Source organism: Gallus gallus, chromosome 1 (assembly GCF_016699485.2).
Source record: "Gallus gallus isolate bGalGal1 chromosome 1, bGalGal1.mat.broiler.GRCg7b, whole genome shotgun sequence".
In the NCBI taxonomy this organism is placed as follows: Eukaryota; Metazoa; Chordata; class Aves; order Galliformes; family Phasianidae; genus Gallus; species Gallus gallus.
In genome coordinates, this window is record NC_052532.1 from 54,631,915 (window position 1) to 54,659,397 (window position 27,483).

At 39.5% G+C, this 27,483-nt stretch overlaps 1 protein-coding gene across 2 annotated transcripts; it reads right to left on the reverse strand.

Moving 5' to 3' along the window:
• Positions 1-939: 939 nt before the first annotated feature.
• Positions 940-27,381, reverse strand: TXNRD1 (thioredoxin reductase 1). 2 transcript variants are annotated; one of them, NM_001352023.2, is made up of 14 exons: positions 27,211-27,381; positions 24,904-25,026; positions 21,525-21,597; positions 21,297-21,416; positions 20,345-20,487; positions 20,123-20,238; positions 17,821-18,046; positions 15,823-15,915; positions 13,994-14,070; positions 12,234-12,390; positions 8,590-8,697; positions 7,412-7,507; positions 5,979-6,110; positions 940-2,830 (listed from the first exon to the last, which is right to left on the reverse strand). In NM_001352023.2, exons 2-14 carry the CDS (start codon positions 24,988-24,990, stop codon positions 2,762-2,764), a joined length of 1,497 nt encoding a protein of 498 aa, NP_001338952.2. In that variant the 5' UTR covers positions 24,991-25,026; positions 27,211-27,381; the 3' UTR covers positions 940-2,761. The 2 variants fall into 2 exon arrangements, with proteins under 2 accessions (NP_001338952.2, NP_001025933.3); NM_001030762.4 differs by having other exon boundaries at positions 5,979-6,113.
• Positions 27,382-27,483: the final 102 nt, after the last annotated feature.

Genomic DNA, 27,483 nt, shown 5'->3' on the forward strand with positions numbered 1-27,483 from the left:
TAAATGGGCAATAAGCAGCAGTTTCAATATGACCAGTGCAAGTTTAACAGCTTGATACAAACACAAGCTATTAGCTTAAGGCTGTTATTTTTAGCAGCTGTACAGCTAAGGGAGAAATTGTGCCAGCAGAGCCAAGGAAAGTGCAAACGAGGACAGAGTGAGCTCCTCTGCAGCCATCTGCCAGCCAGGTGTTGACCCGCAGTGCCCTTGTGCACACCGCTGTCTCAGCCTGCCTGCATGGGAAGTTAACAGTTGTGTATCTTTATCTTGGGATACACTGATGGTGTTGGGACAAGAAACCTCCTTGCAGGAAATGGTTACACTAAAACATTAAGCAGCTTTTGCTTACAGCATAGTTTTTCTCTCTGGGATCTTCCTTCCGTTACACAGTGACCTCAAAGTGCCACCAAAGGAAAAATTTGCTTGGAGACACCTCAAGTCACCTCATCCCACAACTCGTAACTGTAGGAATACGATGGAAGAGGAGCCCCACAGCGAGACAGGCAACTTGGCCAAACCCAAGAGCACATCACTGCTTTGTTTGCCTTGCGTCACACTGCATGGCCTAAGTGCACTTCTCATTGTGCCGGTATTGCCTTGTAGTCCTTTATTTAATCATGCTAAAAACCCCAGAGTTTAAATTTAAATGAAAAACAAAAGTATTAACAAAAACTTTCCGAATTATCAGTCACTGTGTAATAATGCACACTACCCCAATGACACCACTCTTGACAAAGAATTGGTACATGTGGGTGCAGTAGTGCAAAGTCATGCTCATACATGTCTTTACTCCCTACACACCAGGATCTGACTTTCTTACAGACACGTATAAAAATAATGCTATTCATATGCTTCAATGTGAAGAGCTAAACTGTGGAACAGCTCAGGAACCCAAACCTCTGTTTTTTCAGAAGCCATATACACAAAGCAAACGCTGGTAGAGTTGGTCCCAATTTATTCCTTATTTTTAATTACGTTCTTCTGATATATTTAACACGCAAAAAACGCCACACATGGAACAGCCCCGTATCCTGTTTTCAAAGAAATATCTACCTTCAGAATTCAAAAGGCTGAAACAAATCACATCTTTATCAAGGTGCCCTCTTCTGGCCTATTAAAAAAGCTATCCTGCCATCACCTGCTTTCTTTGCCTGGAAGTCATCGAAACGAGAACCTGTTTGTGCAAACATTCAATCTATTTAATAAACTGGCCAGAAAAAGAACACCACAGACTGTCCTTTTGATACCATACAGAACTCACTTTAAAATCCTTCAGTTATGACTTTAGAAAAATAACTTAAAACAGTATTCTAGTAAGAAAACCATGAGTTTGTTACTGGGTAGAAACGTAGGCACAAGGTGTCCTGACCGGAGGGATGGAGAATTCATCCCATTTTCACACCACAATGAACTCCCAAGAACCATGTAATGAATGTAATCTGAACATTCCTGCTAAAACAGAGGGAATGAAAAACCAGATGAAAAAGCACAGCCATTTTCATTACAAAGAGGGTTTTATCCCTTTCTGATAAATATACATGCAGTTTATCCAGCAGAAGAGGAACATACAAGAAGGTAACCTTGCTCATTATTTTTCATGGAAATCTGTTTCAAAAGTATCAGTTTCTTAATCAGATATATTACAAAACATGCACAGAACAGAATTCATCTTGTTGGCCTTGTCTACATAGAAGAATTTTCACTATTTCTTTTCAGAGATTGAGTGGTGGGTGGTTTGGTTTTCTTATTTTTTTTTGGTTGCTTGGTTTTGACTCAATCACCCCATCAGTGTGAAGGAAGCCTCAGTATCACTGTGTGCAAAGTGGCCAGTTCAGACCTGAAAGCGTGCAGTACGCCACTGCTCACCTGAAAAGGAAGAATTTATCCCAGTTGAATAAAGCTGGGTCATGCTCTTGAAATATAATTCAATCCAAATTGGAATTCTGTCAGTTTCAAACCAGATTATTTAGAATCACGTAAGCTGCAAGATAAAGCTATAGAGGTCACTTCTGTGTTATGTGCAAGGTTGTTACTATCACAAAAAATAAAATAAAATTAAAAAAAAAAAAGAGCTTTCTGTCTAACAAGGCCTTAATAAAAACTGTTTTCTTTCTCATCAGGAATATTTTCAGAAATAAGTATCTCTAAAATAAACAGTCATAGCAGTCCCTTTGGAAACAAAGAGAGTCATTACTGTAGACAGTACTAATATTTTTTTCCAGTGAACCCTCCTTCCTCATAACCAAACACGCAGATAACATCCCCAATGTTGGCATGCAACTGTCATTGGTAAAAATGCATGCTCTTAAGGAGAACTTGCAATTGCAGTGTTACAACTCAGTACACAGTCGTCTGAACTTGCGGTGACATTCTTGAGTCAGGATGGCTCTTTGTTCAAGTAACAAACTATGGAGGGAAAAAAAATAAAGTTGTTGTTCAGCTGTGCCAGCAGTTCTTCCATCACTGCCCACCAGACAGTGCAGGCTTCAGGCTGTGATTTCATGAAAGCATGTGTGAAATGCCCTGCTAAACATCAGCTGGACTGTCAATATGCCCATTGCATTGTTGATTGCCAGTCAATCACCACTGGTGGCTAACTCCCCTCTTGCTCTTCTCCTCAGGACTGTGGAGTGCTCTGTCTGAAACATAAACGTTTCTGCAGTCATCTGAGGATGACTTCTTTCAAAATCTTTCTTCTGAGTTGCACAGGTCAGCCATAGCGATGAAAGTCAGTCTCTGGCAATAACAGGAATGGGGGTCTTTAACCTCAGCAACCAGACTGCAGGGTATTTTCACCAGAACGCTTGGTGATGGACAGAGTGGTGAATACCTTGATAGAAAGAAAAAAGACAACATTTAGTATGGCTACAATTAATCTTCTCTTCTGGAAGATTAACGAGGGCATAATGCTCAAAACCATAGGCATTTCTTCTAATAAAATAATGACGAAAGACATACATTTAAAATCCTTGCCACTAAACAGCACACACATACAAATACCCTTTGTTCTCCACATTTGCCTTATGCCAATGAAGCAAGTCTCATTGCTTTATAGCCCATTGTCTTACTGCTATTAAGTTTCACAGTAGAAAAGGGCTCAGCAATAATACTCTCCAGTTCATATGCCTACTGATTAAGTGTCTTTATTTCCCGAAGCTGAGTTTTTCGTTGGCAAATCGAAGCTAACCTAAGGCTATAGCATTTGAAGAGAGCATGAGTTTTGCCTCTGTATCGTTCCAGATATTATAGAAATGTGGAGCTGATCGCTGACGTAGGCATTATGTTTGTGTTTTGTACCCTGTGGACAATAGCTAAGAAACACCTCGTCAATCTAGTTTGATAAAGTAAAATCTTTAGTGTTTTCAAGTCACATTAAAGAAAGCAACATGTTCAAAAATAATTATTGTAAAAACTAAATGGTGTCAAAATTGAAAAGGAACAATTCTACAAAACTGTTTAATATTAGAACTTTACTATGCAAATAATGGCATTGTTTTGCATAGATGTGGTAGAGAAAGGAAAGAAGAGAAACAAGATCTGCTTCTATCTAAATGATTCAAAGTTGCAATAATTAGCTATCATCGAAGCCATCTCTCTGGAAGTATAAACTTAGCACAGAATAGAGAATATACATATTTCTTTTATGCAAATAACACTGAAGTATCTGAAGATAACAGGTATCGGACAGCTCTACAGTCTTGCAAGTAGAAGCTCTGGTGCATTAAGGCTGTCAGAACACATCAGAAAACATTAATAAATGATATACCTCTTCCACCTTCTACAAGCATAAGAACATTATGCACAAGTCACGAAGATAAATGCATGTCTAATGTATATGGCGGAAGAACAGAAACAGATTTAAACCACAGTGCATGGCTTGAGATGGGGTTTCTAACTCTTAGACCTGATCCACAGACTGACAATGTATGGGTACTTTGATTTGTTGTTACTTACCTTTGACAGACAAAAAACAGAGAGTGCACAATTGATCTATTTTCTTTCTGGCTCAGGTGCAAGCTCTGGGTCTGTTAGCCAGCTCCAGTGGCTGCAGGGACCCCTCAGCTCCCCAGCTCCAGTAAGCCAGCTGGGAGTCATTTAGTAATCATTGGAAACAGGAGTTTTTGACAGAACATATTAGTCATGCAAGTGAAGACAACTCTGTAGACCCCATAACTGGAAAGCAGTCATTAGCAAACTCACTGAAGTGTCCCTGTTTTCAGAAGACACCTTCTCCATCACAGATGCTCAGTACATGCCTGTATTTCAAGCTGTGCAGTACAGTGCAGGGTGAGAGGTAACTCTCTGTAAGGCTGAGGACTTACCAATCTGTCTTTGCAGTTATTCATACTTTGCCTTACAAGAAATTTTATTCAGAACTGGGCTTTCTGCTGAACAAAATGCCACTCAAATAAGGGAAGTGAAATCTGGTTCTAATGGAAATGGAATCCTCAGTCTCTTTCAAGCTGAGTAATACTGTGTTTCACATGAGACTCTGAGCAGACAGTACTAATGCCAGTGAAGATGTCAGTATTTGATCCTGCAACACTGTGCCTTTACTGCTTAGATCAGAGTTCATTTTCTTTAGCCTTTTTATAGATGCATGATAAACAGAATGCTGTTATCCATTACCCCCTTCAGCCAGATATGCACAGTTCTGACAAATTCCAAACAAATTTAAAGCATTTTTTGTTAATCAAAGAGTACCATCTTGCACTTTGATTTTTGTTTACTGCATAAGAGATTAAATTAAGTAACAGGCATAAAAAAAGCCTTCTGAAGATGGGCACTAAAAATGATCACTGTTCCCTGGAGCTTTTAAACAGTGCATTTTTCCTAAGCCAATTTCTTCCTCCCCCACTCAAACAAATATGATTATCTGAAATTACCTCCCTAAATTATACCTAATCATCATTCTATTCAGTTTCAGTTTTAGCAGCTCAGATGTCCAGAATAAATTATGACTATAATCTTCTCTTCGCACTGCATATGCTAATATCCTACTCGAGTTCATAGGTTTGAATGCCTCACTCAAAGTTCCCCCCCTGCAGGGCCCCTGGTAAGAACGCACTGCCTCTCTTCAAGGGCTTCCAAGAACACCAGTAGATGATATCACAGGGGGAAAAAAAAGAATCAGTACTGCAGATGCTTTGGAGATGATTCAGATTGCTTGCAGTCAATTACATTAAAGGTGCTCACATTGTATTGCTTATATCACATCAGTTTGGAAACACAAAACAAGAGAATAGGACTTCTTTTCTACAGACCAGTATCTCAACGCTCTCTCTTACACTCTGTAGCTAAAATATGTAGGTAAAACCACATTCTGTACTATGTCCTGCAAAGGTCGTATGCAGTTACCTGAGATTCTCAACTAAAAGAAGAGGTCCTAAATCAACTAAAATCAGTGCAGCATCACTGATTTACATTGTGAAGAGCTGCCCCCACCCGACAGAGAAAATTCAGTTATTCATTGAAGAGAAACAGCCAGACAAACACAAGAAGTGGCTGCGTGGCCTTGGGTACTTCGCTTCAAAAACGAAGTGCTACAGAGCAAAGGAGAGGTTTTCAAAAGACCAGAATTTAACAGAAAAACTGCCATGGAGCTGCTCCCCCCATTCCACAACACCAGATTATGAGCCTATTTTCAGTATACGTATCCAGAAAAATTAACTTTGACATCCACCTCAGCGGAAACAGAATTTGAAGCCTTCAAAAATGGATGGGTGGGACGAAGATTGATTACTCCCCAGCAGAGGGAGCACTGGGTTAGGGGAGACCATAAATACTTCACAAACGGAAAAAAAAAGTCACATGAAACCTAAATGTTATAAATGTTAGAAACAGATCGTTTCCGGTCCTATCTTCCCTTCTACCTTCCCTAAATTCTGACTTCAGTTAAATTCTCATATTCAGATTTCTAACACCTTATTCCAGAACACTACCAAAACCAGGATACAAAGGTGCCTTCATATACAAACCTCTGCACAGACTGGATGAATTCCTATGGTGCTGTCCAACTGGTCTTTGGTCAGTCCACATTTCATAGCTGCTGCAAAGCCTTGGGTGACTTCTCCAGCATTTGGACCGAGGACATGGAAACCAATGACTCTCTGCTAAATAAAGACAAATGCAAGCAGAGTCATCTGCTTTTTCTGAGTTTTTGCTGAGTTTTCTTACTCAGAGTATTTAATCTCATCTCTTTACAAAAGATACCACAAATCAATGTAGCCAAACAAACGTGAACTATCATTATCTGCAACAGAAGGGACTTTGTGGGAAAAATGTTGTCTTCTCTATGAAAAGATTACATCAAGAATCAGCTTCCCTTTCAACTGCAAAATATGCCAAACTGTGCACATACTCTTACTGAACATTCAAAGGAACAAGCTGTGCTGACTTGACTTGCTTTTCCTAAAGAAAGGGCAGTGTGGATACTCAGAACAATGAAAGGGTTTTTGGTTTTTTTTTTTTGACTTTCAGCAGGCCTGAGGACAGAGTGTTACCACGAGGTTCATACAGATAACAAAAGCTATAATTAGGGAATAACAAAATTTGAATTATCCTCATTTTTCCCTTAAAAATATATATATAAATGTCAAAATAAAACCATAAAGATGAAGTGGAGATGACTGGTTTCCACTGTTAATTCAAATATTTCCTGAACGAAATTTTCATCCAGGATAACTTTCAACTCTGTCTCTAGATGTTAAAACACATTTCTGTTTTTCAGGACAAGAAACAGAAACAAATTAATGAAACACTTTAAATCACCATTAAGTCCTTCCATTTTCTTAAGTAACTTGGAGCAGGAACATAAGCGTGGGTATTAAAATAGCATCCACCCTAGTACAAACTCTTCCAGTAAAAGGAGATGAGCAAAACCAGACAGGTTTGCAGACTTTACAAAATGATGACATAATGCTTAGGAAAACTCCAGAAAGATCAGTTTGTATCTGCTGATAAAAGAAAATAGGTAAAATAGATCCAAAACTTTATTAGAGCTAATGTATTTATAATATTAGCTTATTATTGCAATTAGGATTTTCTTTATGCTTTAGCAGGTACTGAATGTTTCCTTAACCAGAAAGTTTTACCTTAGTCCTACAATAATCCTGGCCTATCACTTTAAATGATATTTGTGCAGGCAAGATACATTAATTCTGTTGGAAGCATCTCAAGTGTTCTACAGACAGACGTGGATTTGCAGAGTTCACAAGATGTGATGCATTCTGAGCGACCCCAATTTCAGAGAGAAGAATCTCCCATAAAATGCATATCCCAGTCTGGGGAAGGGAGAATAAGATGCCACCGATACGACTTCTAATACAACAATATCAATTTACAGCTGTATTAATGGTCCCTATGATGAACACACAATTTCTGCTTGCCTTGGAAGGAAAGATGCACTTACATTATCTTGAATATTGCAAATGATCTTTGCATAGCATTTGTTGTTGTCTCTGGATGGTACAGTCCATTCCAGTGGCCAGAAATGACTATGGTACACCTGGAAATACAACACAGATTAAAAAGAAATTCCCTAACTACACAGCAGACAGCACGATCTTCCAGAAGCTGCCAGTTTACCTTAAATTTGCATCGTCTGCCAGCAAAGGCAGTGCCTTACTACTGAGTGCCATTGCAGAAGACTTGGGAGGGCAGAGCACTTTTGGAAATCATTCATGTAAAAACTTTCAGCAACAGAGATGCAATGTGTGGATGAACCATTAACTAGCAGCTCTTCATTAGCAGTCAGCCGTGTACTGGCTGTGAACTCAGGGTGAGAGTCCTTCCCCAGTACCTCCCAGCCAACATCACTGGACAGATAACTTATTGCAAATAAGGCTCCTCATACACCTGGATAAGATACATCTCAGAAAATAAGACGTGTGTTTTGAGACACAACTCTACCCCAAAATCCTGATATCTCTCACTTTAAGTTGAACACCACACATATTCTTATTTCCCCAAATAATGCTCCTCAAGTCATCTTCACAGGACATAAAATAAGTTCAGATTTTTGTCTGACTCCCTTTCCTTAAGCTTTTTGTAATGTGGTCTCTGTGGCACACTGTAAGAACAGCTTGAGGCACTAAGTGTCTAATTTCATTCAACAGCAATGCCAATGAATGAAAAGGGATTACTCAAGTGAGTAAAATATCTGCTTACATAGTTAAGCAGGGAAAATAACGTTGCAACACTGGGAACATGAAGTCAAAATCATTGTGGCAAGGAAATCACCACACTGCGGCTACAAAAACCTCTTCTTCTGCACTGACACCAATGCATTACTTCCAACACATACTCACCTTTGACTCATCCTGAAGCACTTGCAGATTTTTTCTTTTTTTCTTTAAAGACAAACATGCCAGCTATGAGCTCTATGTGCCAAAGACAAAGCATATTTGGAGCTAGAACTGTCTGAACTGGGAACTTTTTATCACATCCTTAGGAACTGCTAAGGAAGACAGAAGTACACCTCCTTCTGCCCTTACATCAGAACACAGAATGCTTGTTTGAATCAACTCTTAACATTATTACAAATTACAAATTTGGAACTTAAAATCCAAATGAAACTAAGGCATTTACCTCAATGTTTTCTTCCCCAAACTTCTGTATTGCATTCTCTTCAGAATATCCGCAGGCTCCATACTCTAAAGGAGTGAACACCGTGGTGGGAACATTCACATAGTCACACTGTGTGGTATTCAGAAGAAAATAAAAAACATACAATGTTAGTAATAAAATCAGCATACTGGGTAAAAATTCAGTGGTCTGAAAGACAGGAAGAAAAGCTGGATTATTATTCCACTCTAAAAGTTGCTTTTAATTATCATTTTAAATCATGCTGCCCCCCACTCAGAAGTCTGGTCCTGTCCCCCACTCAGAACTGTTAACCAGACCACGAACAGGAAGTCTGTTTAAAGCCATACGGACACTGACGTGCATAGATTAAGGAGTAAGAGGACATTAAGTGTCCTGCTTTAAAGCATATCAGGTCACAGGTGACACCGGAAATAAAAAGCAAACTGCTCAGCTGCTTCCATAAAGCACTCTATTTCTAACAGATAATGATACAAAGACATCCACCATCCAATACCCATCATCCTTTTCTTCAGTCACAGAGCCTAGGAGATGCCACAGAATCAAAGGCATGAACTACAACCATTTGAAGGGAGAGCAAGAACTAAAGCTTTGCCTCAACACATGCCATAAGTCAAATAGCCCTGACTTCATGGGAGCTTTAGAGTGTGCTCTGTTCAGAATGGTTCTCCCGACTTATTGTGACACATGGAGAACAGGAAGATGCTATATTTGTATAGACATTTACCTATGTATGTGTTTTCATGTGTATCACTGCAAATTTATATTGCAAATTCTATTGTCTACCCAGAATCACACACAGACTGGTTGAGGTTCTGGTAGCAGAACCAGCTACAGCTTGCAACTGTGTCCACTTGCTTTGGAATCTCTCTTAAGTATGAAGACTCTGCAGCCTCACTGGGCAAACTGCTTAGATCTGATGACCCCCACAGCAAAAAAAGTTTTTTCTTATGCATGAGTAGAATTTTCCTGCGTTTCGGTTTGTTCCTATTGCCCTTTGTCCTTGCACTTCATACCACTGAAAGGAGTCTGGCTCCATCTTCTGTACTCTCTTACCATCAAGTACTTACACATACTGATAAAGCCTCCCAAGCCATACTTTATAGAGGGTACAAAAAGCTCCAGCTATCCAGGTGCAAGGTCCTGCACCTGAATTGGGGCAATCCCAAGCAGAAATACAGGTTGGGTGGAGAATGGCGTGAGAGCAGCCATGAGGAGAAGGATTTGGGAGTGTCAGTTGATGAAAGACTCAACATGAGCTGGCAGCGTGTGCTTGCAGCCCAGAAGGCCAACTGTACCCTGGGTTGCATCAAGAGAAGCATGACCAGTAGGTCAAGGGAGGGGGTTCTGCATCTCTATTCTGCTCTTCTGAGACCCCACCTGGGGAACTGTGTCCAGTTCTGGAGCCTCCAGCACAAGAAGGACATTGACCTGTTGGAGTAGGTCCAAAGGAGGGCTACAAAGATGGTCAGAGGGCTGGAGCACCTCCCTGAAAGGAACAGGCTGAGAGAGCTGGGGCTCTTCAGCCTAGAGAAGATAAGGCTCCAGGAGGGACCTTATAGTGGCCATCCAGTACCTGAAGAGGGCCTACAGGAAAGCTGGGGAGGGACTTTCTGTAAGGGCATGTAGCAACAGGACAAGAGGAAATGGCTTTAAACTGAAGGAAGGCAGATTTAGACTAGATATCAGGAAGAAATTCTTTACTGTGCGGGTGGTGAGACACTGGAACAGGTTGCCCAGAGATGTGGATGCCCCCTCCCTGGATGCATTCAAGGCCAGGCTGGACAGGGCTTTGAGCAACCTGGCCTAGAGGGAGGTTTCCCTGCCTATAGCCAGGGGCTGGAACTAGATATGTTAAAGATTTCTTCTAACCCAAACCATTCTGTGATTCTACAGTTCTATTCCAGCCTCTCCTCATGTGTCAGATGCTGCAATCCCTTAATCATCTTCATGGCTCTTTGCTGGACTCACCCCACTATGTCCCTGTCCTTCTTGTACTTGGGAGGACAAAACTGGATACAGAATCCAGACTTGTCTCACCAGTGCCAAGTATGGAGGGAGAAGGTGGCTCCCCTGCAACCACTGGCAATGGTCTGAGGATGCACCTGCAGGATACAGCCCAAGATGCCACTTTCCACCTTTGCCATTAGGGTACATCACTGTCAACTTCTTAACCACCATTATCCTCCCAGGGCCTCTCTGCAAAGCTGTTTTTCAATTAGTGGGTCCCCAGCCTGTACTGATGCAAGAAGCCACACCTCCACAGACACAGGATTTTTCAATTCCCCTTGCTCTTCCTCTTGACATTCCTATCAGATCACTTCTCCAGCCCAGTGAGGTCGCTCAGAGGGACAGCACAACCAGCTAGTGTATTATTCACTTGCCTTTGTTTTGATTCACCTTCCAAACCACCAAGGGTGGGCTCTGGATCATTATTGAAGATTTTAAACAGTATTAGGCTGAGCAGACAAATGCTATGGCACACCACTAATGACTGGCCTCCGGCTGGACTTTGTAATAGTGATCAGAGTCCTTTAAGCCCTGCAGTTTGGCTGGTTTTCAGTCCACCTCACTGCCCACTTATCTAGCCCATACTTCAGTTTGCATACAGGAATGTTACTCCAGCCCTATTAGAATCAAAGCAAACAACATTCGCTGCTCTCCCTATATCCTCCAAATTAGTCATTCTCTCACAGAAGGCTGGCAGGTCAGAACTAGTTCATTTCTAGCAACTTTAGTCTATTAATTTCAACTCTAATTAATTATCTTTGTGACTAGATATGAACTAAGGTGCTGTTTATTATTCTTTCCCCACCTACATATAACATTTCATTATGTTTCATACAATCACCCTTTCTGGATTTGTTAAAACTGCAATGTAAGCCAGGATTCCACCTAAGTAGTTATTCATTTATTGGATTAATTCAAAGTGATGATGCCTTCTTTACTAGCACAAAGATTTTCATGCCCTGAGAGATAGTTATCTGGCATAAAATGTAAATTAAGACGTATGTGTAGTACTGCAGTAAGAGAAAATTCTGGCTCCAGCTACAGTTTTCTTCAGCATTGCCTGACTGATGTAATAACATTAGCCACAGTGATTCAGGATTCTGGTATTCTGATACCTGTCAACCTTAAATAAACAACTCATTCAAGCTCTAAATCTGGCTGACAACAGAACCTGATACAGCTACTGCAAATTGTACAAGAGAAAAATCTTTTTCCTTATGACCTATGGTTACGAGGGAGAGACAAACACCCACATAAATGGCGCATCGATAACATTTCTTTAAAGGCATTCTCCTTTCCTCCTATTTACATATGAAATATAAGGTGTAAATAAGCATCCATGTTACTCCTACTTGGACTAGCATAACTTGATGGAAATATACTATTGCGCTAACATGAGATGTAAACACTTTTCGTCATAGACTCAGCTTCTCAGGTACAAACGTGTTGACTTATTGGCAGATTTGATCTTTAGTTCATATTCAATTTGTAGCAGAACTATGTATGACACTGAAAACAAAAGGAAAAAAATACTACAGCAAATAACACTGAAAATTCAGAGCACCACATCTACTTAGAAGTAGTACAGTGACAAAATTTTGTAGCAGTTGGTTACTTACCTTAAGGGTTGACCCCGCGTAAAGCCTTTGAACTAACAGTCTTCCTGCCTGGATTGCCACTGGTGTGAGTTCCAGCCTGTCCTGCAGTATATCTCCAATAGCATAAATATATGGCACGTTTGTTTGCTCCATGTCATCCACAGGTATTTTTCCCGTTCTACAGTTTGCATTAACAAGAATAAAAGATGTAAGTATTCCGCTGTGAAGACTCCAGTGGTAAATAACACTGCAGGAGTGGAGCCCTCTAGCTTTAAGAACGAAGCACATATTTGAAATATGAGGGAAAGAAGTCATATTCACAATCCTATAATCGTGGGCAAGAAGGTAAACGATGCAAATTTTGGTCTCCATCAAAATTACAGAAAAGTACACACTGGATAAGGAGGTAGCCCAGGAACTTGTGATTCATCTTATGAATCAATTCTTCAGTGAGACATAACTGCTTTCCTCAACACACACTCTACTACCAGCCAAACTGTGTACTGGCAACCTTGAAGAATGACAAGAAGAGACATTTTCCCACTCAAGCTGCAGGGCAAAGGATTTTCTCCACCACTGAAATTCCAGTTCAGGGGATGAATTATTTTCTAGACACTTAACTTTCCAACTTCTTTGCAGAGACAAGTCAACCTGTTATACACTCTACATAAGGGACAGCCAGCAAGCTTTTTAGCATTAAACATACTGGGCTAATGCAAGTTTTAAATTATTAACATTTCCTACTCCATTAATGAGATAGTGTAGTAATCACTGCAGGAAACACATCCAGCAGGTAAACCAATCAGATAGGCATAGGAACAGTCACACAGTTGACTGGAGGACCAGTTGTGATTTTTATATTAAAAGTATATTATATTAGAAAAAGACTCTTTGTCACTACATCACTATTAGTAATAAATGTCCCAGTGTCTAATAAAGTTGTGTACTGCTCCCCAAGACAGCATGGGTCTGGCAAATTTTAGTAGACCATTTAGAGCAATGTAATGCTTCCCTTCAGCAACATCAGTGTACTCCTATATATAAGCTGCTCTCCGCATTATTCTCCCACAGACTACCAAGTCAAGTTCGTGGTCCTGCATCTTTTCATTAAAAGGGAACACAGCCTAGGTCCCTCGTATCTAGAAGATGTTTTAAAGTTACCAACACTGAAAATGCTACCCATAGCTCCACTCCCCAGTGCCATCAGTCTCACTGCATTAAACCTGAAATTCTGTGCAGGAGAAGGCAGCTGCCGTAAGTCAGGGAATAAACTTTTCCAAATACTAAAACACATCAGTAACTCTTGCTGAGACTTTAAGAGTGCTTCTTTGGCCTTCTATTAAAAAAAAATAAACATATAGTAACATTTACATTAGATTGTACATTAAACAAAATCCAACCCATTAGAAGTCCATATGAACAAACATATCTCTACCACAAAAGGTGGTAGAGATAAAAACAAGGTCACAGGAACACAAAACAAATGGCAGATCCTAGAAAGCCCAGTCACTGGAAGAAGCTGAGAGACTGGCTTGTGAGCATAGGCAGAATGTGATAGACACCTTTGAAGTCAACATTTAGGAACTGACATTTCAGTAGAAAAAAGAAAACATTTAGTACTATGTAGAAAATGCAGATATCTGCTACATTGTCTCCTATGCAAATGCACACAAACGGGAAACAATTCTTTCCTCAAAGCATTTCAAAATGGATACACTGCAGTCACTGCAGTAGTCAATAACTCAAGTTCAGCACTGCGTGATGCAGACATTTCTCCTTACTTTTCATTGATTTTCACTCCAACTTTGTCCAAACCAATTTTTCTTGTACACGCATCTCTTCCAATTGCTAGCAGCACCTGCAAAACAGAAATGCACGAGTTACTGATTTCCTAAAACTTCTGCTTGTTGCTATCTATTGTTTTCATTATATACTAAAGACCAGTAGCTAAGGCTTGGTAACATTAAGATGAATACATTTGTTACCCATCCTACACTCACTAAGCTCAAGACAAGCCATCCATCATTGCAACCTATTGATACTATGTTTCAGCTTTGGGATTAAATACAGCCAAATAGCTTTCCCTGGAGAAATGCACAAAGAGCATCCTAAACAAATCTGTTATTTTATTTCCTTGTACTTTCATACGGAATTGTCACATCACATTTCTACCAAAGCAAATGACATCAAAATGCTCTTCAAATAAAGGGTTCTTTAAGAAGGAAACTCAAATGCTTAGGCAAATAGGAAGACAGTAAAATCATTGTTGTCTTTATCAGAAAGTATAATTCACTTACGCAGGTTCTCAACCAAGTCTGTGCCAAAGAACACTGCTTGTTGAATATTAATTGTCTGAACATTTGTTCAGAATGCCAGACAGACCATTCTGAGTTCTTACCTGACCGACAAACTTGGCTACCTTAACAAGGAAAACAAATTCTAGTGTTTACTATTGCACAGAAAAATGCTGTGTGCTTTGCAGTCTTGGACAGCTGGCCAGGTAACTACACAATGCTACTCAAGTGACAAAAGAACTGTGATGTAGGAGTCCAAGGTCTGCTTCAACTCTTTTAGATGACCAAGCTGGCCAAATGTTCAGAGTTGAAGGTCGTCAGATGCATCACACACAGCTCATAGCTTCTGCAATGAGCGACAGCATTTCAGTGAAAGATAGAGTAGCAATAAGAAATCAGAAGTAAAGAAAAGAGGGCACTGTTTGCAAAGGAAAAACAAAAAAACCCAAAACAACTTTCAGTACCACGGAGAAGGAAAAATAATAGAACATCTATGAACCAACACTGTTGTTATTGTTTAGCTTTCTTATACTATCAGCACTCAGAGACACTGACGCATATCCTCGTTATGGAAGGAACTGATGCAGTATATAAGTAGATGAAGACACTGGCACAGTGTATTTGCAGTCTAAAATCCCAAGTTGACAAATCCTGATCTTTATATACTCTGTGTGCTTTCACATAATGTGACCACAAGTCTACTATTATTATTATTATTATTTTGGCTTTCAGCATCAAGGCCTAAGAAAATGAGTGGTGTGAGAGGTCATGGAAACATTCCATCAAACATAAAATAGCACACCTGAATACGTTTGCACCATAATTTTGCTGCTTTAAGTGTGTATTAAAATTCCTCGCCTGACTTGCCATGGGGCATTAGCTGTTTTTCTGAACAACAGATCTTCAGAAGACATGACATCAGTTTGTTCAGCTCTTGTAAGGACAACTGCTTTATGTTAACTCCAAAAGAGCATGCTTCAGTTGCTGTGACAGCTATTGAAAATCATTACCTACAGTTTATGACAAATATTTCCCTGGGATAAAATCCTGCATCTGTTTCCACGTGATCAAGCTCTTCCAAACCCTGAGCTAAAAAACAGGTTTCAAAAGCACGCAAGTGATTCAGAAGGCACTCATGCCCCTGGATTCTTGGACTTTTCCTCACCTTAACTAGATGCTGATTGTATGCAACTAGCATATTGTAATAATTAGAATTGTTTTTTAATAAAACTAACACAAAGATATAAAGATCTCAGAAATCTCAACATTAAATAAAAAGTTATTCCAAGTTCTTTACATATTTAGACAGGACTCACAGTATTGTATTCCTCTTCAATTACTTGGTCATCCTTGGTGGACTTGGCTGCAACTTTCAGTCTTCCAGGAGTTCCTTCTTCAATCTGTTCAACCTATAACATTTAGGGGAAAAAAAAAATACAAGGATTAGCTTCAAATCAAAATATGTAAGAAAACGTCTATTTGTTTTCAATATCATATGATTGAAAGTGAGCGTTTAACTACGACCTGAAGTTCAAACATATGTTCTAAAGATAATTTCATCATTCTCTAGACTTGTGATTGTTACTTACATATTTAAACATTTTGTTTCATCTCTGTGGATTTACTATTTTAACAAACACAATAAGGGCGTGTTTCTGTTTATACACATGCAACTCCTACATATCAAAAAGACAAAAAGAAGACAGACTGATGCCACTGGCTTTTTCTGCCAAACACTACTTTTTTTCTCCTTGATAAATAATCAGTGAATGAAATTTGGAGCTACATATGTGGTTTCTCTTTTGCCCTACTTAGTGTTCACTGAACTATGAAGAAGGAACCATACATCTTCAAATACAGCCCTTCCTTGACCTTTTCAGGAACAGCAAGGCTCCCATTTGCTTTCTATGGCTCAACTTTAAAGGATCTCTCTGTTGAACTGTTCCTATTCAAAGGTAGCATTATTAATAATAATTTTCTGTCCTCAAATATCCCACTGAAGATATCTTAATAAGCACAACACGCCTAAGTTCAAAAACAATGTTTGAAAGAGATGAGAAGACCTGATAAAAAGATATTCAGCAATTTAAGGTTATTCTTAACTAGAAATGGGGTCACATGTTTTATTCTCATTGAAATCAAAGACACGCAGTAAAGGAACAGGATATAACACAGATTGTTTTATGACTATGACTGTAGAGTAATGGACTCTACAGAGTGCATCTGGTTGGAGGAGACCTTTTTAATTTACCTGAAATGGTCTTCTGCTTGTAAGACCAACTTCCTCCTTCCCCTTCCCCCAAAATACTTTACAAAAAGCTAAATCTGAAAAAATTAAAAGCCAGCTAATCATCGTTGACCCAATATGGGTCAGATCTATAGGGTGGCAACTGGCAAGAACATTTTCTAAACTACTCTTGACATTGCTAAGTGTGGACTAAAAAGGAACAACAAAACCAGTCTTCACTCTATTTAATACTTTCATTCCTAATGCATTAAACTCAGTAACACGCTAGCTTAACACCAAATGGAAAACTGCTTAATACATTACTTCCTAATTCATAATAATTAAGCACTAATCATCATGAAAAGGCTTTAAGAAAAAACACGGTTAGGACCCTCTGAAGCCTGTGATAAGGCAATTTAACATTAGAAAAACTCCAGAGCTTACCTAATCTACTTTACAACCTGAACTTGCCTCTATATATACATATAACTAATTGCTTGAGTATCCCTATGGAATTCAAAGAAAATTAGGCATGTATTTAAGGCCTCTGCCACATAAAGGATACAGATGGGTACTTCAGACTTTTCTGTATAGCCCACTGATCCTGAGCATTGTAAGCAGTATTTGTTGGCGGAGAATTTGAGAACTGACTATGAAAAAATATGATTATTTGTGATGCATTAGCCCTGATCTTACAAAAAGCATGTATCTTCCTACGTATCAGCCTGCAAGAAGTCTCACAGACTTCAGGAGAGCTGCTGGAATTTAAGTATGTGTAGCATTTGAAGGATCAAGACGAGCAGACATAACATTTTTAACACAACATAAACTAATCCATCTAATTCTCATAAACAGCAACAAATTCTGGAATCTCAGACAATTCCAGTACTAAGGCTAAACTGTACTTCTAAAATTATATAAGATTCATGAACTCAATCCATTTAAAACAATTAAAAAATAACCTGTGGTATATCAAAGTTGATCCTACATTGCAAATTCAACTTTATTTATTTAAAATATGTGTAACTTAAAACACTATGATAGGTACAATGCCATCAGTTGTAGTCTTATACTACTTTGAGCTTACCTTGATTGGAACAAATTCTCTAATAAATTTGATTCCATGCTCTTCCATATATTCACCAATTTTGTTTGCCATATCCTGGTCAAATCCTCTTAAAAGAATGGATCTCACCATTACAGTGACATCTAATCCAAGACCTGCAAGAAATCCTGCACATTCCAAGGCAACATAGGAAGCTCCAACCACCAGAGTTTTCCCCGGACAGTAAGGCAGGGAGAAAAGATCATCACTGGAAAAGGGGGGAAACAACAACAACAAAAAAAGCTATTAGAGAAAAACAGGAGAATACACCACACTTTACATTTGTCTACTTTATTTTGTAAGAAAAGGACTGAATCCTTTTCATAATCACTGACAATAACAAAACAAAAATTATTTTTGGAAATTCAGTTAGAATATATAATCAGTACATGGCAGATTAAAAAGCTCTAATGAGGGACACACTAAGAAAAAAAGAGTATGAAATACTCCAAATCATCACAAAAATCCTGTGCTGTTGTTATTTTAGTGAGAACTGTTGGTGATGGGTGCATGGTTGGACTGGGTGATCCTGTGGGTCTTTTCCAACCTTGGTGATTCTATGATTCTATGATTTCTTTTTTAAAGCAGAAACTTATTACAATTTCTTAAAAAATGAAGGATATTTTTACTGAATCACTTCACATATTTTGCTGCAAAATTTAGTTCCTGGTAGCTAAAAGGAAGAGGAAGGGGTTCAGCACATAGACACGCATATCTTAACTTCTTTGAAGATTTCTCCTTTTGCTAATGCATCATACACAGTGACTCATACATATGGACAATAAAATGAATTAATGCAAACCACAGAATCAGGCAGAGATATAAGTACAAAGTTATGGAAAACATTTCTTTGCCTGTTTTCCATTTGTTTCAACTTCATCAACATACGTCACGTCTGCTACACTTTGGAGTTAGACTACAAAACCAGGGCTGCTCAGGGAAGCAGAGACTCAGGGAGGCGCCATGCTTGCTCAGCAGGGACTCAGGCAGAGTTTGGTAATGAAATTCTCCAAAGATTTACATCTTAAAGTGTGTCTCTCTTCCAGCCAACAACTGCAAAGGCTAAACAAGGTGATCTCTGCAAATGTTATAGAGGAAATTTGACTGTATAATTAAAGGCTACATCATAGTTTACAACCCTTGGGGAACCCAGCTAAGATTGCACAGACAGCTTCACTTTGATAGTCTCTAACTCTGACATTACTGACCCTCAAAATGTTATTTTAAAGCACTACTTTACAGGCTACATAATCTATTACCTTTAATTTCACTACTTTGTAGAAGGGAAACAGGCAACATGATATTTTGGTTTGACAAAATTACCAGTTATTTATTTCATTGCTAAAGGCGTGGGAGCCTGTAACTCCAACCTCTTTCTACAATAAGAAATTTTTAGAAGTTAGTCTGTATGAAAACACACCTCATCTGTATGTAACTTCTCCTCCCCAGCTATCCTTTTCATGTGTGTGTGTGTGTGTGTAAATTGTGCTCAAATTGTTTGGCTTTAGCACTCCAGACATTTGAGACAGGTTCTACCAAAAGTTGAATTCACTTCACTAGGTAGCTGGCAAAAATTGGGTCAAGTTTCAATACTTCCAAAATGCATGATGACAGATACATTTCAACCAGCTTCAAAGCATCATAGAATCATTAGGGATGGAAAAGACCTTTAAGATCATATAGTCCAACAACCAACTCATCTCTACCATGCTATGAATCCAGGTCCCTCAGTGCCACACTGTGACTCCACCACCTCCCTGGGCAGCCTGTGCCACTGCAGCACCGCTTCTTCTGAGAAGAAATATTTCCTAGCATCCAATCTGAGCTTCAGATATCAGCTGCCTCAGAACTCCCTCTTTTCCTCCTATTTGAGCAGGGAGTTCTTCACCAAGCAGGCTGTGCTCTTTATTATGAACAAACTTCTGTACGTGAACTGAAAAACCTTAAGGAATTTGGAAAAAGCACATAAAATTGTAACAGGGGCACAGCTGATCAATTCATTTTGTGACAGACTTGCACATGATTTATGGTGTTTTCAGTTACTGCTAATATCAGCTAGAAGCAGAACCATTCTAGCCAGCCACCCACAGTTCAGCAGTGTCCACCAGCTACTAACATTCTCACCACCCTAACATGTTTGTAGCTATTCTCTTGCTCACTTTCCTCTAAAAAAGTTACATTGGAAAAACAACACCAAGCAAGCAGCCCTGTTTACGCTTCACTGCTGTCTGATAGTTTAGTATTTACACACAGTGAATGACTTCATATTCTTCACTGTTTTTACCTGCTAATGCAGTATTCCTTGTCTCCAGGGATACCCAGGTAGCGTGGCCTCTCACCAGTGGCAATGAGAAACGTCTCAGCTGTGTACAGTTTTTCAACTCCTCTTTTATTTGTTGCCTGAGAACAAAGCAATGGTCCAAACTGAGTATTTTACAGTCCTCCCAAGGGAAAAAATTATTCCTTGAAAGCACTACAAGACCCAGCAAGCATGGCTATGCAGTACCTTCACTGTGTGGGGCCCAACAAATTCTCCATATGCATTCTCATACGTGACTTTCTTCTCTCTCAGGGCTACCCGATAGCCCCAGTTCAGTGAGCCAATGTAATTCTGAACAGATTCGGTCATAGTCATCCAGTTGTGTTTGACTGTTGGAAACAAAACAGCGATGTTCATCTTTCAGTCTGTGAAGCACTCTTTCGTAGCCAGCCCTATATTCCCAGACAGACTTTTCTTTCACAACTCAGTCACCTTTGTCTTATTCCTATTTTACCTCAGAGTAATTCAACTGAAATTCAAAGGGATTAGATTAGCACAGACAACACAAGAAATCACTATGAAACAGATATGTTTAAAAAAAACAAAACTGAGTGATGTTCTTTATGCCAACCATTTGAGATATTTTCTCCCTTATATCAGTGCAATCATAGCCTTTGAAACACATTTGGACTTCACACTTTATCAGTAGTTCCCCAATGACTCATACTCTAAGCAGGTGACACTGTTCAACAAATAAACCCTAATTAAATCCCAATCCTATAATCATGCATATTAGAGCTAATACAAAGTAAAATTCAGCTTCTGATGTTGTAGAAATGGAGAAATACTTGTTTGTAATTATTAGCAAGTTTCTGTTTCTAATGAAGAACAATATGGGGTAATCTCTTGGATGCTGTCTTATATTCAGAAATGGAGTAGTATCTTACTGTTTTTATGCACACAGCACTCTTCTCAAACACGGACATGATGAGAAGATATTAAAACCAGATCAAATGCTGCAAGGCAAGAAGCCTTGAAGAGCACTTAAGTTTACATGTAGTCTCTGTGAAGTTGCCTCACATTGTTGAAGTCAGCACGTGCTTAAGTACAACAAGCACTTGACTGTGTAAGGAACCTCAATATTACCTGCACAAATGATAAAACTGAAATAAACAAAGAAAACGTTTTTCTTCTGTACCTTCTTCTGTAAATTGCCATCCAAATTTGCGTGAATCTTGCAAGGCTTGTCCCAGTAAAGCTGCCTGGTGCATCAGCTTTTTTGGTATACAGCCCACATTTACACATGTTCCTCCAAGACCTGAGAGAAAGAAGCAGAATGTGTTTTTCACACATTGGTATGGTTGACCCCAGAAGACAATCAGTGTCTCAGTAAATTGTAAAAAGTTTACAATGAATAAACATTTACCCCATGAATTTCCCAGAGGCGTAGGTGTTACAAAGTCTAGGACCATCACTTTCTTTTCATATTTGGCAGCCTCCTGGAAAACAAATTAAATAAGACACATATCTAAATATTAGAAGTTAAATTTGGAGTAGATGATAACACCATGCATTGCTAAAAAGCTTTGTGACTTTTAATTAAGCAGTAATGAATGATTTGCAAGGGAATGGCCAGGCAGTCATTAATCTTCAGAATTAGTCTGTGCAGTCAGTAGGAAAAAAAAAAAAAGATGAAGGGAAAAAAACAGCCATTTACCCTGCTAAACAAGAGCATGGCACCAGCTGACAGAGAACTCTGGGAGTCAAACCTCTTCTTCCCTCCTTCACCCTGTCATTTTGTTTATAATATTGCCCAACATGACATTTACTTTTAATGTATTTAACAAATTGCTCAGTAATCCTGTCTTCCCTTCATAGATGGTTCCTCAAATATTTATTTGAGACCACATCACACAATGACACAAACAGTCATGTGGCCAAGCATTACCACCGTACTTATTCAGTCTTTTTCCTTGTAATAGAAAGAAGAACTCGATTTTGAGTACAATCTTCAGACTAGTCAACATATGGTAAGTCGACTTGACTGTCAGGATGTGCAAGTGTCATCCATTCTAGAAAAGCAATGATTTGATTTATGATAATTCCCCTGAGAAATTTAATTAGCAAGTCAACAGGCAACGTGTGTGCACGATACTGAAAACTGGAATTTCCATACTGACTACATTATTCCCTTTGTGTTTTCTGAGAGGAAGGCAAAAATCATTGGAAATAACTGGTGGCAGAGAAGAATGCTTAACTAAGCACTACGGAGCTGAGACACACAGATTCCCCCATGAGATGCAGCAAAACAGCTTTGATACACTGAGTAACCACAACAGGACTGCATCACATGATGAGCTCTCAGACTCATAATAGCAGCTGTAGGCACAGGGTATTGCCCTAGGGCTTTGGGTTTGGTTTAGGAGGAGTCTGGACAGCCTTCAGCACTATGTTACTAGTAATACTTGTTAATCCAAACAGCTGACAATCACAATTAAAATTTTAAATGTATTTTATTCCATGCAAAATACAAAACATATTTCAAAGAACATAGGTTTAAACTACTTAGGAAAATATTAATGTACCGTATTTTTGCTTCCTACAAAAGATGAAGGTTGGCCAAGAGGCTCGTTTCTATACACTAGTAGCACATTGAGAAAGTTCCTCTGAAAAGCACTTAAGGACTGAGACGTGTTATTACTGCTTCCTTTTAATGATAGCTGTTACACACAATTTGAAAGAACATTACCAGTGTCAGCTGACTAACCAGAATGCACAGATTCCCAAGCTCAGCTGTATGTTAACATTATACAGCACAGCTCCTTATTGCCATCTGAGCAGAGGTCACAAGCAGATGTAACCAATTCTGCACAGTGATACGCCCACAGTAACAAAACCTGACCTGTAGGCTTTCAGGCCTTAGTAGATTTAGTGCAGTGCTGCATGACCACAACAACAGCTGTTCTCTGTGAACTGGTAGTGGTGGCCTAGCAGTTTTGGTCTGGGTCTGCAGTTGGGTTGCTCAGTCAGACTGGCAGCATTTACACTCACTGTGGAGACAACCCTCCAAAATACCAAACATTGAGCACCATTTGGACATAAAAAGGAAGACATTCTGACACCGTTTCTGGTTTGTTATCCATGTTCTGCACCATAGCATCACGTAGCAAACTGGGAGTTGAAGAGTTAATGCTGAGGTTCTGTGGATTGTGGATGGTTCTGGGGATGCGGTTCTCAGAAGAGACGAGTAAACTGCAGCTCCCAGAAGACTACATTATTCAGTTTCCCATCCGGAGGGAAAGATAAAGCTGACTGGGAGTCATGAGATTGTTCCTCTTTTGCCCGCTTTGGCTCTGTGTGCTCCCTGGCCATCTCGCCTCCAGCATTAGAGTAAGGCCTTTGGTTTTCAGACACTCGCTCTCTCATTTATTTGATTTATTAGCTTCAATTCCAATTATATTGTATTACATCATATTATCTTGCAATACACTATAATTTTTAATTAATTAATTTTTTCTTAGCTTGTGGCCTGTTTTTTTCCCCCTCATCTAAGCCGATCTCCCTATCTTTTCCCTATTCCCTTGAGTTGAAGGAACAAGGCCATTCATCTTTCTAGACACACATTTTCAGCCCCAGAGCTGAGAAATGATGCAATAAACATCATAGCTACAGCTTTGCAAGCAAATACGCATACAGCAAAACAAAGCAGCCTCCTTATGGAAATTTCAACAGATGGCATTTCATTACTCCAAGTCTGTTCTGCATTACTGCAAGTTCTCCTTTACTCTTCTTACTGCTTTGTCCTGAACATTTCTGTCCCCTAAAAACTACTTCCTACTTTTCTTTCCAGGTTCTCAGAATTTTCAGAGAATTCATCTTTCATCCTCAGCCATGGGGATACTCATTATCATCCTCATTAGTGGGGTTACAAAGGAACCAAGCTGCACTCTACTGAAAGCTATACCATGATGTTTTTGTGGCTGTCTGCTTCAAAGCATATGGAAAAGCAGACTGTATTACAAAATTATAGAATTGTAGGGATTGGAAGGAAACTCCAGAGACTGTTGAGTCCAAAGCCCTGCTAAAGCAGGTTCCTCACAGTAGGTCACACAGGAAAGTGTCCAGAAAGGTCCTGAGTGTCTGCAGAGGAGACACCACAACCCTTCACACCTCAGTGTTCCAGTGTTCTGTCACTCTCACTGTAAAGTTCGTCCTTTTATTTGTATGGAACAACTTCCTATCTTCCAGCTTCTGTCCCTTGTTCTGTTGCTGCATGCCACCAAGAACGGCCCATCCCTCGACTCCCATGCTTTAGATAAGCAGCGATGAGATCCCCTCTCAGCCTTCTCAAGACTGAAGAGTTGCAGTTTCCTTCTATGGAAGATGCTCCAAGCCTCTGATCACCTCTGTGGCCCTCCAGTTGACTCCTTCTAGAAGATCCCTGTCATTTTTGAGCCGAGGAGCCCAGAACTGGACAAACTATTCTCAATATTCTGGCCTCAGCAGGGCAGAATAGAGGAAGAGCATCACCTCCCTCAATATGTTGGCCATACTCCTTCTTGATGCATCCTAATGTGCCACTGGCCTTCTTTACCACAGTAGTACACTGTATGACATGCATAATACATATGAATATGGGTAAGATATGAGCATCTTTAACCTAGAACTAAATTCAATAGAAGTCCCACTGAACTGACAGAAATGCTACACCCTTACAGTGTTAAAACATATCCAGATCCAAGTTACTGAGGATGTCACCCACTTGCTTACAAGGAAAGCATAAACCTGTATTTTCTCTTTCTTACCTTGGCAGCAGCCAGACCGCCTGAGCCTCCACCGATGACAATGAGGTCATAGTCGTAGGAATGGGGCACCGCTGTATGGCCATTCATTTCCAGCACTTTCTGAGGCTTGTCTTCTTTATGGGCCTGAACACAGAAAATAAAAAAGATCAAGGAACAGCAAAAAATTACCTATGGTATTCAAAAACAAGTATTTTCAGCAGCAAATATCATGATAAGGAAATGTAAGTGCATTTGGATTTCTCAGCTCTGCTTTTTATTAGTTTCTTAAAATCTTGTCATCTTAATCCAACCTTGGATATCTCAATATAGCTATTAGACTGAACTATGAACTTATTTGTTCCTTGGAGACCCAGGTTTCCTTACAGAGCCTACTTTTCCACATCACCACAATTACAGTGCCTTCTCAAGCTGCAAACTCCAGGATGAGGTACACACCTGCTGATACAGACATCTCATTAACCCATTTCATTCTTTTTCATCTGTCCTGGACTTTTCTAATTAGTGTTTTTCCCCCCCCTTCTGCTACATATACAAGTAAGAAAATACAACAACCATACACAACACAGTAACAAGCTGCAGTTATCATCCTTACCAACCAAATGAACAGAAAGAACTGAACTAAGAAAACCATTTCTGAAAACTGCATTTTGGTAACACGGCTCTTTGGCTTAACTTCATAGCTAAGTTTGGAGTTAAACAGACCACGTGTGATCACTGAAGTGAAGAGGTTCATTTATTTTGGAACAGATATATACTAGTATCAGAGAAAAGCAACCACCCAAGTCCTAAAAAGCATTTTGATAGCTGTATGTCACACAGAATATTACATTAGTTTTTATATACTCTATGTAAAATGATTCTTTGAACTCAATCTGTGAGCTCCACTCAATCAGGACTTCAGACCTTCAGGCCTTTGAAGCAGTTTCTCAATGCTCCTCGAACTGCAGACAAGATTTGGAGTGAGCAAACATCGGATTCCTCAACAGATGTAAATCAGTGAATTTCCAATAAAATCATGATGAAACTTTTAAGACTAAAAAAGTGAATGAAAGAAGCCCACACTTAGACACTTACCATTTCTGTTTGCTGTTATTAAAGTGTTTCTACCTGCCTACTCAGGCACTTTGTTCAATACTACCAGAACAGACATGGTAAACACAATACAAGAGAACGTAAAAGTTTCCCCTCTCTTTTCATCTTGATTTTGTTTTGCATTAAGCAGCACTTTGTGCTCAACCTATCCTACAGTTGCCTTCCTCTGGGGTTAGATAAGGCCATTTAAGTGTAACTGCCAATATGTCCATATCAGTACAAAAAAACCCCAAAACTCTATCACTTCCTCCAGCTACACTGAAATGCCAGCAGAAGTTCAGACTGTACTTCTGCCTGTAGCAAGTTACATTTGTATTATTATCTTTCATAACCCTAGGTAGCATGTTAACAGTAGAAACAAAACCTAGAAAACATCTGCTGTGGTGAAGACATCCAAAAATACCTTGGCTTCCTTCTCCTTCTCTTTCCACTCTGCCGCCCCAATATAACCCCACCACTGAATCTAGACGGCAATCAGTTCTCCTTTTTTATTCTCCTAACACAGCTTATCAGCTGTATTTCCTACTGCAATCAGAAAAAAGACTGAAAAAAGAGCATAAACTGTATAACGACACGCAGTTTCATTCTATTAACATTTAGGGACGTGAAAGCAATAAAACACATTGTTCTTTTCCAGAACACACCTTGTCTGCTCAGTGACAACGGGATGGTGTGAAACTTCAGGACAGTCACAAACTTGACTCCCACAGAGTCATAAGACTCAAGTATCAAGAAATGCATCTTTATGATGCATACAACCACAGAGTATAACGAAACTACAATACCTACTCACGGAATTTGCTTAGATCATTAACCATATTATGCTATTTTTATTCCTATAAAGAAAAAATGCTTTGTATTTTCACATGTGCATTAAGAAACTTCAGCCTTTATTCCACCAGTGGTTCCTTACTGTTTGGTTTGTTTTTCACCAGTTCACCATAAACGTTCTTCATGAAAACATACCAGAAGTTCAGCTCACACTTCACAGATTACAGCTCAGCCCTCTGACCCTATCTCCCAGAAGCCTGCTCTGAAAAAACGAGCAGATTGACAAGCTCTCATTTAAAGAGGGAACTTAATGGAATCAGAAATGGGATCCCATACTGAGAACAGATCTCCTCCTTTCATCTCCCAAGGACTGTAATAAATAAAAACAGTGTAGACTTTTTGTTTTAAACCCAAAACTAAACGATAAAGTGCATCTCCCCCTACCTTTAAAGTTTTCTCATGACCTTCTATTTGCTTCTCTTCTACAAAGCCAACTGGCTGTGAAGTCTCTGCGGTTACTTCGCACAGCACTCCTTGCAGCTTCTGAACTCTCTCTGTGAAATAAAAGATAAAACAACGTCGCGTCTGGAGGGACGTCCCTTATGTAGGCTGAGCAGTGAAACCGGCCGGGGGAGTGGCCTTTGTGGCTTCATCACTTCCTCAGCAGCAGCCGCCGTCTCAGGGGAGTGTTCCCTAAGGCAACCGATGAGTCACTTG